At 31.3% G+C, this 14,451-nt stretch overlaps 1 protein-coding gene across 9 annotated transcripts in view; it reads right to left on the reverse strand.

Annotated features, from left to right (window-relative positions):
• Positions 1 to 14,451, reverse strand: part of LOC129909888 (serine-rich adhesin for platelets) — a 408,462-nt gene continuing 394,011 nt past the window's right edge. For 7 of the 9 annotated variants that reach the window (XM_055987033.1, XM_055987034.1, XM_055987032.1 and 4 more), the window contains 7 exons: positions 4,427 to 4,568; positions 3,869 to 4,364; positions 3,651 to 3,808; positions 1,581 to 3,593; positions 974 to 1,090; positions 784 to 914; positions 2 to 718 (listed from right to left, as the gene is read on the reverse strand). In XM_055987033.1, coding sequence (XP_055843008.1) covers positions 479 to 718; positions 784 to 914; positions 974 to 1,090; positions 1,581 to 3,593; positions 3,651 to 3,808; positions 3,869 to 4,364; positions 4,427 to 4,568 — 3,297 coding nt within the window. In that variant the 3' untranslated portion in view covers positions 2 to 478. Of the gene's footprint in view, positions 719 to 783; positions 915 to 973; positions 1,091 to 1,580; positions 3,594 to 3,650; positions 3,809 to 3,868; positions 4,365 to 4,426; positions 4,569 to 14,451 lie in introns of all 9 variants that reach the window. The other 2 variants (XM_055987036.1, XM_055987037.1) reach the window with 2 other exon arrangements.

Consider the following 14,451-nt stretch of genomic DNA (forward strand, 5'->3'; position numbering starts at 1 on the left):
AACAAACAAAAAACTAAGCCTATTTTTTTGAAGGGATTCAATTAAGAGAGAAAGAGAGAGAATAAAAAACCCTCACCTTTGAAAAAATTCTTGTGTTATAAGGATGCTTGTTTTTGTGTGTGTATGTGTGTGATATTTATATTTAATCATTTTTATTTTATTGTTGTATGCTTTTTTTATATAAAAATCTTTGATTAAAAATTGTTAATGCGCGTAAAAAGTGAATATTACAAAATTGTATAAAAAAATCCTTGTTAATAAATATACATTAGTTATCTTATAATTATAGATAAGTTTTTTTTTGGGGATAAGGTATAGGTAATACACAAATACATATTTATAAAAAAAAGAACAACAAAAAAATTGTATATATATATAAAATATGTGCTGCTGAAGGTACAATGGGACAAAATCCTCAGTGGTGTGTGTGTTGTATGTGCTTTGGATCTCCATTTGAATTGATGTGAAAATTAATTTTCTAAAAGAGACCACGTTCTTTCTTGAGATTTGTTTGCTTCCAAAGGGGCAACTGATCAAACTCTTCACGTGAAATTCCTAAAGCTTCTTGAAAATCCGAATCGTTTAGATACAATTCTAGACGAGTTGGATCAACACCTTCAGGGAGAGGGCGTTCTTTGATTATTGATAGCGGATATTCGGTTTGTGTGAGTTGTGTTAGAACATCTACGATAGGTGTTGCTGTATTTGTGCGACCATCCTGGTAAAAAAATTGAAATATTAGTTCAAATTTCTTTCAATTGATTATTTTTTTTTAGATATTACCTCCATATTTATCTCTTTTACATCTTCATTGTCCTGCCAATCGGGAAATAGAGCCTTGAATGCAACTGGCTCAAGTCCAGCCCAGACGACGAAACCTTTAATTCCATAGAATTCTTCGTCAGATTTTTCACCTAAAATTTAAAGATCAATGAGAATTTATACAAAGTGTTTGTACAAGAAGTCATCTTACCAAACTTGGCCCTCCAGTATGAGACAGCTGTTTCTAGAGCAGCACGTCGTTCCGATATCCATCGATTAACTCCAGCACGATTCTCATTTGTCGGACTTGCGCGATCTTCTGTGGCAACTACAAAAAAAATAATTTGAAATCGTTTGTTAAACAGAAGTAAGGACTCCACAGAAGAGAAAGAAAGGAAGAACAGAAATTGCTGATCCAAGAACCCTATGTCTTCAAAGGTTGTGTAAGTGGTTTATTAAGTTAATTCAAATAAAAAATCAATTTTAGTTTGTCTTTCAGAATTTATATCGAGAGATCTGGGAATGAAGTCTGAAATAGAAATCGGCAGCGGCTGAAGATCAAGAAGAAGAAAGAACCATTGTTAGTGGGTTGCGATGAAAATGCGTGTCACACAGCATGGGGTAGTATTGATATAAACCAAAAGGGTAAGTACCCCCTTGATTTTTTATTTTGGAAGCAGTCTATACGCATGAAAATATCAATGAAGCAAAGGAAACTGGACAAGTTGCAGGACAATACTGCACAGTTATTACAGCTTTTACGACCAACATACAAGGCAAATCGAAAAAAATTAATAAAAATAAAAGATTAAACTCACTTTTAACATCTTCCAATGGCCACCATCCCATCCACATCCAAAGGACATCTCCATTGTCAATCATAAATATTGTCGGTTGTCTGGCATTGTACAATTGTGCTTGAGTAAACGGATATGGGCTGATTAAATCTTTGCATCGGAAATTATACAAAATCTCATTTGCACTAAAGACACCCTGAGTACTGGAGAAATGGAACATTCTCGGTGTAAATGTAAAATCTTTTGTAATCGCCTTCAACGATCCATACGATTCTGCATCAATTCCACCCAATGCCTTTTGAAATCCTTCCGATTCTTTGGTCTCTTCATGCATCTCAACTTTGACATCGCCAACACTTGACAAAAACACATCCTCATACTTTTTCTCGCGAATCTTTTCGGCAGCCTTCTCGGTAATCTCTCGTGTGTGTGGCAAACTCTTGCATCCATGCCAAACATATATCAGACCTTTCTCTCCATTTATAAGCAGCATTGATGCTCGCGACCGCAGCTGACTTGAATCACAGTTAACCTCTTTGAGGATGGTTTCCTCAACATCATTGCCAGTGGCAATGTATAGTCTCCATTGACGGCGACGCTCAAGACATTCCTCTTTGCGGCCACGATGTTGGAGGAAAAGTTTAAATAGCCGAATAAAAGCTGTAGTTTCATCGCCTTGGGCTACACGCATTTGGGCACCTTTCTCCTTATCCAATTCGACGGTTAAAAGAGCTGCAGCACCTTTTTCATTTGCACTGGAATCATTTCCTTGCCAGCAGAAATAAACACATCGATCACGTCCGACAATGGTGCTTCGATTCGAGACTTTTCCACTCAACTCTCGAACTGTAACCGAAATCTGGTAGACCCATCGAACGATATAACTTTCGGCAGAATAGAAATGACCCAAAGTGTCTCGAGACTCGGCTTCTTCAAAGTTGAATTCATTGATCTTCCATTTGTCACTTGCTGTTGTTACCACATCAAAGTGACGCATTGTGTTGGTGTCATAGTAGAAATTACCACGACCGAGATTTGAATGCTCGAGCACAAGATTCGGTTCAATATATGGTTCCCCTTTAAAGATAATTGCGCCATCTAGAGATTTTACAGAATGAACTCCATTGGCTAAGTAATCCTTTTCCAAATCTTCACGTTCAGTTTCAGGCCAGTCGGAGAATTTCTCCTTAAACAGACAGGTTTCCATGTGTTGGGTTATCTTGCCCAACAAACACCAATCTTCACGCTCTGAAGACTTCATAAACTTATAGCTGCTTCTTTGGCCAACAACCGAGGAGAAATTCAAAGGATTAACATAACATTTTTCATATTCGACTTTCTTAATGTCAAAATGTTCCTGGGCAAGTCTGATGGCAGCTCGCTTGGCATCAGATGGAGCATTTTTGCCATTCCACACGTATAACTCGCTTCCAAAGTCGAAGACTAAAACTTTCTTCCGATCTAACATCTCGACTTTTGGAATCGCTCCCCAATACTTCTCCATGGGAACCAATGAATCATCAGCAAACTCATAGATCATATTAGTCTCGATGAGACTCGCCTCAAAGAGATCATCTTCATCGGCATGTCCACAGTCGGGTATTTGATAGTCATCGGGTTTTTTGAGAATCTCCCAGAATGTCTTCCAGTGGCGTTCGTTCAAGAACTTGCCATCGGTGAGAATGGTTTCAGTGAGGGCTGTACAGCCGAGATCTTTGTTCTCCAGAATGTAGCCACAGATTTTTTTGCTTCGTGAGATCTCAATGACATTGGCAAAGGAGCCAATGTAGCGGTAAAGTACGTCACCGGCTATAAGAATGAAGCAGTCACCTCGGTTGAGTGATGTGTAAATGGGTTCGACAAGGCGGGTCTGGACATGTGTGCGTCCTTTGATGTGCAGTAGCATGATTGGCTTGAATGGCAGCCACATTTGGTTCAAAGGCAGGGATGAGGACTTCAGGCTGACCGATTTGAAATCTTCAACACTGGCTAAGCCGGCAAGAGCTTCGGCGGCAAGGTTATTGGTTTTAGCAACTGTAAATGGAAAAATATTAAGAAAGGTTTAAGAAAATATAAGCTTTGATGGCTTACAAGACTCAAGCTTAATACGTCGCATCTCTTTCTCGGCAATGCCAGTCTTGACTTCTGTGTATTCATTTTGAAGATCGATTCGAGCAGCGAGGCTCTTCAGTGGGTTTTTAGCTGCACGACGTCCTTTAGGACCTTGTACGGTTCTTTTGGTTACCAATCTAGAAAGTAAATAACGAAAATTATAACTAGTTCCGAGAATCAAAAAGGTTCAGACGTACCTCTCACATGACTTTATGTTATCAAAATCAGAAATCTCAACACCTTCATCGATTTTCTCCACAGACTTTGAAGTTGTAAAGAACTTTTCAAAAGTCTCTTCATCATCGACTCTTGGAACAATAACTTTAGCTCCGGTCTTTGTAGTAGCAATCTTTTTGACCTGTTTCAAATTCTCCTTCTCACTATTACCTTCCGAATCTGAATCACTACTGCTGGCACTTTGAGCTTCAGCATTTACGCTGAGACTTCTCTTTAGCTGCATTCGGTGTTGACCATTTGTCTCGGATGTTGGCTTTGGTGGTGCTGTCATGGATGTAACCATCATTGATGGACTCTTAGCCAATCCCAATTGTGGTTGATTTGCACTGCGGACAACTTTCATGGGTGGACATTGTTTTGTCGTATCACCATGCCGTTCGAATTGAAGTTCGACAGGGGATTGGGACTTTTTCTGCAGCCGTCCAGCGACTGTGAATTTTGATGCATCGGATTGTTCTAAAGAGAAGAAAAGTTAATAATGAGGAAGGGAATATTTTCTTAAGAAAGAGAAGACTTACCAATTCGATTCTTCCAGTTTTCAGATGAATTACGTAGTTTACCCAAACGATCTGATACTTTGCCACCTTCGATGCTCGTTGGAATTATGTGAGATGATGGCGGAGGCTTATCGGATAGGTTATGTGCTAAAGAAAGGGATTCCTGGAAAGAAAAAAAAAAGAATAGATTTTATGAATTTGGTAAAGAATGTCTGTGTTTTAGTAATTTCGCTAAGTTCCTTTTAACTTAGCGAAAAAACAGTTTAGAATGTATTGAAGTTTGATTTATTTTATATTTGCTTATTTGAAATCTATTATAGGGAAATGTATGTTGAATTTCTTCTTTTTTTGCTTTTGAATTTTTAACGCTTTTTCGCTAAGTTTATATATGATCTTAGCAAAATTAAAAAAAAAAAAACAAAATCTAAGGATAAATATTAACAGATTGAGGACTAAATAAAAACATATTACTTTTAAAGAAGAACTTACCACAATTTCGCTCACTTGATGTTAACTTAGCGAAAAACTCCGCGAAAAAAATAAAAAATAAAACAACAGTTGGAAATGCCTTTCCTAAATAGCAACAAATTATGAAATTGATTGCATTTTGATTACTGATAGGTTTTTCGCTAAGTTCAAGGACGTAAATAATGTAGGTATAATAGAAGGAAGATTGCTTTGAGTGTTTTATTTTTGCTTTTGTGTTAGTTTTGGTCAGAAATCTTAATATGATTCTTTAATCGTTCACCAGGTTAAGGTCCACTCTTTAAGACTAAGATACTGTTCAGAGATTTGTTAATAAGATCTAAATCAACCCAAAGGACAATGCCTGATAGAGAATCGAGCCTAGAGATTTAATTCTTTTCTTTTAAAAATCAACACAATAAGCCAAAAAGTACATCGACACAATACAAAATAATTGTTTACTATGAAATATCTTAAAATAGGTTGCAATCAATTTGATAAGAAAAATTTAGAATAATTTCTTGAAAATACATATATCTTATCGAAGTAGATAAAATATAAAAATTAGTTAAATGATAAGTTTATGAAGAAAATTTATTTGTTTTACACCGAAACATGATCAAGAGATAACAAAAATTATTGCATTGTCTGCACGATTTTGAAAAAAATAATAACAATCTACTTATTAAAATGATGATTGATTATTTGTTTTTGTTTGGTAACATTAGTCATCAACAATAATAAAAGTACATTACACTCAGATAGAGTTATAAATATCATAATTAATTAAGTAGGTACAATGTGGCGAAAGCAATTTCCTTTTAACTCTTGAAAACAACATAAATGGGAAGTACCAAATTAATCAAAAAAAAAAAAAAAACAATATTGTTGGATTCACTCTTTTTTTAAGAGCTACAGTAAGTTAAAATTGGTAAACCCTGTCTCTGATTAACAACTATTCAAGTAGGTAATCAATTTTCTGTTTCAAATGTTCTATGATTTATGGACTTAAATGATTATAATCATTGATTAAAAAAAAAAAAACAATTGTATGGGTTTGATGCTTAGATTGTGAAAAAAAAATTGGAAAAAAAACATCTCATATTTTTTTCAATTTTCAATTTTTTAGTTAAAAAAAATTTTAGGTATTGCATTTGGAAATTTTTCAAAGAGGAATGAAGAGGCATGTCTGATTTTATTTTATTAACAAAAAATAAATTAAAAATAAATAAATTAAACTTTGGAGGCCTTGACAAAAAAATTGTTCTAACGTATTTATAAACTTTTTGACCATTATTAAAAGAAAATACATTGTAAAGGTAAAAAAAACTTGTTGAATTTCCAGTCCCTTGCCTGTCATTCTGCAATTTTTTGACCTTTCCTCATATAAAAACAATGGCCTAAAAAGTCAATAAGTGAAAAAGTAAATATTTCAAACTTATTTAGTGATACGATTGTAATACATACTTACAAAAAATAAGCAATGAGCTTAGAATTTGGAATGAAAAAGAATTTGTATTTGCTTTTTCACAAACAAAATGCACAAGGGAGAAAAATTTATTTTCACTTTTGCAAAAAGTAAGCCAATGTAGTCAAGGTTTTAAAGTATTTTTATATGGGTTTCATAATTTCCTTTCTCAAGCGGACATTTACCCGTTTTTTCGGTTTTTCTTTTTTTACCGGTTTAAGTCGGGAATGCAAACAAAAAACGAAAAAAGCGTTTTCCAAAGAAAAAAAAACCGAAACCGATTTAAACCGCGAGTTTTATACTATCCTTATTTTCAGGTAATAGACAATAACAAGAAAAAAAACACTCTTTTTTAACTTTCTTGGTGATTTTAACATGCTCGTAAACGATTTCTAAATTTTTTGCCGTTTTTTTTCAAAGACATTTCTTGAGTAATTTTTTGAAAGTTGTTATGAGGCATTAAAGTTAAAAAAAAAGTTAAAATTGCTAAGTTTCAAATTATTTAAAATCCAATTTTTACACAATGATGTAAGTAATCAGGACTCTATTAACTTTAAACTGAGAAGGTCACTGTGGTGTATGCGGAACATTTTTCGCTATAATAAATATTCTCCGATTTTCTAAGGGTATGTTTTACGGTGTGTCAGTTAACTTCTAATAAGTTATTTAAATTCTTCTGCGTTTCACATCATGATGTTCAAAGGTTTAGAGATTTTTCCAGTTAATTAAATTAAATTTATTTATGTTATGTGTTAGTTTTTGTTCTGAGGAGTTTGACTGTTTTTTTTTTTAAGAAAAAGTTCTAAGAAGCTAACTTAAAATTTCTTGAAACAAGCCCTTAAACTATTATTTTTATAAATTAAGTTGAGAGTTTTCATCTTGGGTCATTTTAAGATAAGATTTTTTTTTAATTTTATAATTTAAAGTAATTCGTAAAAAAAATGAGAGAAATCTCTCAAAATCTGTATTAAACGGTTTTTGGGACTTTCAGTCATTGTCATTGCAAAAATTCTTGCTTCGTCATTTTCCACCAACTTATAATAAATTTAAATCATTTACAGTTATATTTAATGTGAGAATTGTCGTTAAAAATCGTTTCCAAAATAAATCCACAATGAAACATGAACTGTTATTGTTTGCATAACTAATGATTGTGATGACTTAACTGTATTCCCTTAAAAAAATTTTGATTTATTTATTTTTATTTTAAGTTTTGCTAAAATTATAAATGCTGACACATTGGACCTTAGAATTCTAACAAATAGTAACGCTTAGTTTAAATTAGCCTGAGTCGGTATTTTAACATTCGGCATTCAATTTACAAAACAATAGCTTACTTTCAACGGCCATCAATTACTTTAAAATATATTTGCATACTAATGCGCATTTTGTTTGTTTTTATTTTTTAAATATTTACTCGTAATAATAAATTGATTTTATTTGGAATTTTTGATTATGTCACTTTTTTAAGTTCTAACAACAAAACTATTGTTCAATCTTCAAGGCCACTTTTAATATCCTTTTTGGGGTTTTAAATTAATTTAAACAACATCAACAAACAAAAATACACCGCCAAATAATATTTACCATTTTTTTTCGAAGAACACCTTCCATAACTAGTCATTTGTGAATTAAATAGTATAATTATAAGTCAAAAGTGGAATAAATAAAGATCTTTTACTCCCACAAACAAAACAAAAAATTGATCTCCAATAAGATACCGGTTAGTTTCAACAGAAAAAAATCAATAGGTACTCTTAATTAAAAATTTATAAAAAAACGTTTGCCATACAACGATTGATCGAACTCTCAGCGCGAATTAAATTATTGTATTCTGGCATAAACAAATTAAATTAACTTTGCCACTTTAACACCTCTAAAAACATCGACACAACAAACGATAGAGTCTAAACACAAAAAAGTCATATAAGTAACTAATACTCAGGAATAAAAAAAAGATAAGTTTATTAGATAAGATTACAAGGCGTTGAAATGAAAGATACTTTAATAGAGCTAGCTAACAGCTCCTACAACAACTAGATAGGTTTGTAAGGTAGGTAGGTAAGTATTGGAGGTATATTGTGCTATCTTTTCTATCCGTCCGCATTCGACCATACAGCAAATAATGGTGTTAACCGTAAAGAGAGGATCCATTTACTGCAAAAATAAAGGGAGAACTCGAACCACACAAGCCTCAAAAATGTGGAGGTGCAAATAATAGAAGGTGTTGGTTTGGTTTGTTTGTTTATTTTATTTGTGTTAAAAGTATTTTCAGAGACTAAAAGACTTGTGGTGAGTCAGAGGGTTTGTCAATGTGCGGTAAAAAAACTGGGAATTACCTTTACGATTATTCATATTCAATCAAGGTCTTGAAGGTATTGAAGAGATACAAATTAATACTAAATGTTGCCAACAATTAAATGCGCCCGAAACTATGGAGTAAAAAATATATTTATAATAATGAAGGTTTAATTATTTTTGAATACCATTTACATACTGGAAATTTATTCAATCTCAGTATCTTTAATCATGATCACAAGACTTTAAGAAAGATCTTATTCAGAAGACCGGAAGAAATAGAAGAATCTTTTCGAAGATCAAGATTTCTATTTGTTTCAAAGGGCTTTTTTCTTAATTGCGGGTGTAATTAATTAAGCAAGCACCCATCTGATTCAATTAAAGTTAAAAGAAATCGTTTTGAAACAATCATCATTCATCATAAATAAAAAAAGGAGAAAAAAAACTTTCAATAAAATTTCTTCAATTATATACAAAGAGGTACAAAGTATTGCCATTCAACGATAAAAATCTACATAAAACAATAAAAACTATTTGAACTTGAAGACATTTTTTTTTTGTTATAATGATCTCTCAGCCAAGCCTATCTACTATTTTTCTTTGGTGACAAACTCACTGAGCATGATCGTTTTAATACTCTTGAAACTGGGTCATTTTTTGTTTCCTTTTCTTTAAGATGGAAGCTTTCATAATAGTTTCATAGAAATTCGTCATTCGATTAATTGTAGTTGTAAATATTTATAAATGCGACATTTACTTTCTTTTAAGTGAGAGTGATTTTTTTTTTGAAAATTATTTTAAGATCTGCTCATTAAATTGATAGTATGAAAGGAATTTGATAGAAGAACTTAATCAAAAAGCGCATCACGGCGGAACCGATTTGAATCATTTTTTTTTTTTTTGAAAAAAATGAAAAAAAGAAATTGTTTAATTTTTGTACCTATTCGTGATGATTTAAGAATGATGCTTAGTATAAAACTTAAACGTATAAAAAAATTCAATAGGTAATGTATTTAAGAGGTTCACGCAAAAACGAGACAGTCCTAAAACTCTTTTCTTTAAAATTTGTTTGCATGTTTCACACCCATGACAAAAATTTTTCCAACCCACCAGTGACAATCATTTTTATGTAAATTCGATTTTTATTTTAGAAACTAATGTTCTGTGTGGTAATCCAAAGGATCTAAATACAAAACTGAAATAATTTTTTTAAGAATATACTCTATCTGAAATTACTACTTTTTTGTCCCAACCGTGACATTAGGATATACATACTCTGTATCCTTTCAAAAATAATAACTAAGTTTCTTTTCAACAAGTTCTACGATTAGTCTAATGAAAGTCAATGTAAATTTTGCATAGTTATGCTTATGAGTTATTTTAAAAGGGAAAAATTTAATTCACTATATCCCACCCGTGACGATGGATATGCCTTTTATATAAACTTGTTTAAATGAAACATGTTTAAATTTATTGCTTTAGATCAGTGTGATAAGAGATGATGAAAATTGATTTGGGTCGAAGTGATACCAGCAAAAAGCGTTTTGCAGAATAAAAAATCACCTGGGGGTTAATTCCCGATCTGTGAAGCTGTGAAGTGATAAAAATAATACCATTTCAATTTTCACAGCGTTTTTTCATTTTATCACTTCATAGACACCCCTTATGCGATTCTCAAATTCAATGTGATTAACGTGTACTAAAAAGTACTAAATGAGAAAAATATTTCTTAGCAGCTTAAATGAACAAAAGGTTTCCTAATAAAAAAATTCGAATTAGCCTTTTTTTTGCCTTTTACTCCTACCGGCCTAGGTTCGAATCTGGGTATAGTTGAGATTGTTTTTTTTTTATTTGTTTATTATTTTTCACAAGAATATTGGATTGTGATAAAGAATTTATTATGTGAAAAGATTTAAGACATTTGTTTTATTTCTTTGACAAATCAAGAATCGAATTTATTATGAAAACGTGATAAAACTTATCACTTCACATTTTCACAGATCGGGAATCGACCCCCTGATTGCCAAAATAATTGGGGCACAAAAGGTTTTAATATAACTTCTAATGCTCTTGTTCGAGCAAGTCATCAGTTTTCAAAATGCCTATTTACCGTTCTAACCGTCCGTCCTAGCCAATTCATTGGCTTGCCATTGTTCGTGGGAAACTGCTTTCGAAATTTGTGTGGATCAGAATCAAAACCCATTATATCCACTTTTCAAAAAAAATGACTTACATAGGTATGAGGTTTTGTTTCTATTATTCAAATACATACGTTACGCCGAAGTTTGAGTCTCTAATTACATTTTTTGGCATAGAAATCAGACCACAAAGTTAGAGGTTAATTTCAAAACCCATTTTATCCACTTGAGTTTTTGTTTCAAAACCCATTATATCCAAACAATTTTATTCGCATCAAAATCCATTATATCCATTTAAAATATTATTTCTAAAATAAATTTGAAATTCAAAAACCATTTTACCCATCTGATGAGATTAGATGGGAATATCCGAAAATTTATACGGATTTTTGAAAAAAAAATTTTCGGCATTTAGGATTGAATTTATTTGTTCAAGAAAGTAGGCGTGGTTAAAAAAAAAGGAAATAAAGTTTTCTCGTTTTTAATTGAGTTTTTTTAATGCCATATTTTCTTATTTTGGTCTGAAATTCAGAAGTGATCCATTCTATCCATATTTGTTTTGGTTATAACTCTAAAACTAAAACCCTCAGATCACGATTTCTGGACTTAAACTGTAGGGAATCCTAATTGAATCAATCCTGCATTTAAAAAAGTACTAAAAAATGTTTCGTTTACGAGATACAAGTTTTTCTCGATTTACTCGAAATCAAAAAAAGTGAATAAAATGGGTTTTGATTCTGATCCACACATTTGATCGAGGACAAATAAAAACTTTTAAGCATCCAAGTTAAGAACCTTCCTCTTCTTAAACTATAACGTTGACTGTTTTTTAACAACAAAACAATTTTGTCAACAAAATTTACAAGAAGGATTTTATGAATCTTCAATCTACGTAAATATGTAAAAATAAAATAAAAGAATGTCATAAGTTCTTAACCCACAGTAAGGTTATTTTAAGGTAAGGTATTTTTTTTTATCAAAAACCAAAAGGTTTATTTCACATTTTGCTTCTTCGACTTGAAGACATTTAAGTAGGTACTTAAATGTTCAAACAATTAAAACTACTTGCGGCAATCAGCTACACAGAATTTTATGTAAAAATAAAAACTTCAAGCACTTCAAGGAAATTGGATAACATTTGACAGTATTTACATGACTCTCAAACACTCTTCAAATTTCATTTTTTAAATTTATTTATAATGGTTGCACGTTTTCAATTTATGTGAGGTAAGTACCTATATCGCTTGAAACCAAATATTTATATAATATATTTATTAAAAACTTTTATAGAACAAAAAGTAAAAACAAAATTAAGAAAAAAAATAAAATGCACGACTAGGTCACACGAACTTGCTCTTAGAGTATCATAAAATTCGTTCTTCAAAGAAATAAATTATAATGATTTTTTTAAAGAGATTTTTTTGCGACTCTTAATACGATTTGAGAAGAGTTTAATCTAACTGTTAGATCAAGTAAAGGAATTGCTTGAGATGATGTCGATACCGAGCAGTTTTCAAAAATAGAAAACAAAATATCAACTAAAAAAATTAAAATTAAAAATTTGGTTAGTTTTTCACAGATAAAATTCTGAATTTTCAATAATGTTTATTTTTGTTTTTCTAACTAAACAAAAAATTAATAAAGTTAGTATGCCGTTTTATAGTAAAATAATAGCAATAATTAATTAATATCTAAAACAAAAAATTTTTGAAAATTCAATACCCGCTTTAAAAAATGTAATTTTCGAAAAAAAACTAAATTTTTGTTTAAATCCAAAAATTTAATTTTTCAAAATTTTATTTTTGTTTATATTAAAGCTATACAAAATTATGTTAAAATTGAATTTGGTTGTTATTTGGTTATCTATCTAAAATAGATTCAGAAATTAATAAAACGGAAGGTAGGTAGGTACTATTAATCAAGGGGCACGGTAGTGCCCAGCCAAGTTCTCTAGCAACTTTGGCACTACACCCTTATTTACAGGAAACAACTCAGGCTATTTTCGACCCCCCTCTAACTTCCACACCAAAGATGCTAGAAATTTCGAACTCGCTACATTTGTTGAGCTGGTCAAAACCAAACACCTTACAAAATTTCAGCCTATAATGGGTAGTTTCTGAGATATAGGGCTCCAAAAATCGCAAAAGCCGTAACTGACTCACTGATTCACTGACTCACTGACAGATCATCAAAATTATGGAGAACTTCCCGATATCGTAGAAAATTTAAATTTTACACGGTGATAGGAATTATGGTGTATACAAAGGAAAAAATCGAAAATTTGAGATTTTCAATTCAGGGGGCGTGGCATCCGCCCATTTCCGCTGAATTTTCATCAAATATTATAGAGCACTTCTGATTATCGTAGAATCTTGAAATTTGGTAGAACGGTAGAGCTGGTAGTTTATACAAAGGAAAAAATTTAAAATTTGAGAATTTCAGCCAGGGGGCGTGGCAACAGCCCATTTTCATTGAATTTTCATCAAATATAGAGATTTTCAATTCAGCCATACCTTGCAAAAAGTAGTGAAATCACAACAAAAACATTACTGTCAAAAAAAGAGTCAAGTTCTGTTATGTTAAAATTATGCTGGCACAAAAAGTATTGAGATGTAAAAGTGTACCAAGTTCTAAAGTTTGGGTTCAAATTCGTATCAATAAAATTTTGATTGTTTACTTGGCAATTTTTAAAATAACTTTAAAAATCGGTAACTAAAAGAAATAAATTGCACGACTGGGGTCGCACGTACTTGCTCTTATGCTTAAAGTAACTATAATGTTAAAGCTTTTCATTCAAGAAATTTAAAATTTGATATTTTGAATAAATTTCATAAGTAGTATAAAAAAATTAAATCTGTTTTTATAATTAATTAAACTCCGTTTTAAATTATCTTAAAAAAAATAAAAAATATGCCATTTTATTTCTTGTATAAAGGTATTTTTAGAAAAAAATTTTCGAAAATTTTAGGAGCCGTTTTTTAAAAAAATAATTTTTTATATATAAAAATGTTTTAACATTTTTCAAAAAAAAAGTTGGTATGCCATTTCGAAGAAATAATTAATTTACACATAAAAACTAAATTTCAAAATTTTTCATTGATTCGTTTTCAAAAAATTGATTTTTCAAAAAAAAATTTTGAAATATTTTTTAAAAAACCAAAAATGCGTTTTTTGAAAATTTTCTAAAATTTTAATATTATCTTTACTTACACACTTTTTTATAAAAATTTTCATTTAAATCGGGTTAATGTTGTACGAGATATTCAGAAACGAAAAAAACCGTTCTATGACAGGTACCGTTAATAACGGTACAAAAAATATTTTTTTTATTTAAAAAGTTGGCTATTATGTGTAGTACTACACACAAAAATTTTTATCAAAATCGTTAGAGCCGTTTTTGAAAAAAATTTACTTTTCTATTTCCGTTATATGGCAGGTACCGTTAGTTTTGGTCATAAAAAAAAAAATTTAATTTCCCCTCTAGGGAATCACCAAAAACTGCTAACCACCAAGTTTGAAGAAAATCACTTCACTCGTTTAGGCTGCAGCTCCAGATAGAGACAGACACACAGACAGACAGACAGACAGACAGACAGACAGACAGACAGAATTGCCGGACCCACTTTTTTGGCATTCTCCATCATCGTAATGTCATGTAAAATTGTTATCTCGAGTTC

This window comes from Episyrphus balteatus, chromosome 2 (genome assembly GCF_945859705.1).
Source record: "Episyrphus balteatus chromosome 2, idEpiBalt1.1, whole genome shotgun sequence".
Classification (NCBI taxonomy): Eukaryota; Metazoa; Arthropoda; class Insecta; order Diptera; family Syrphidae; genus Episyrphus; species Episyrphus balteatus.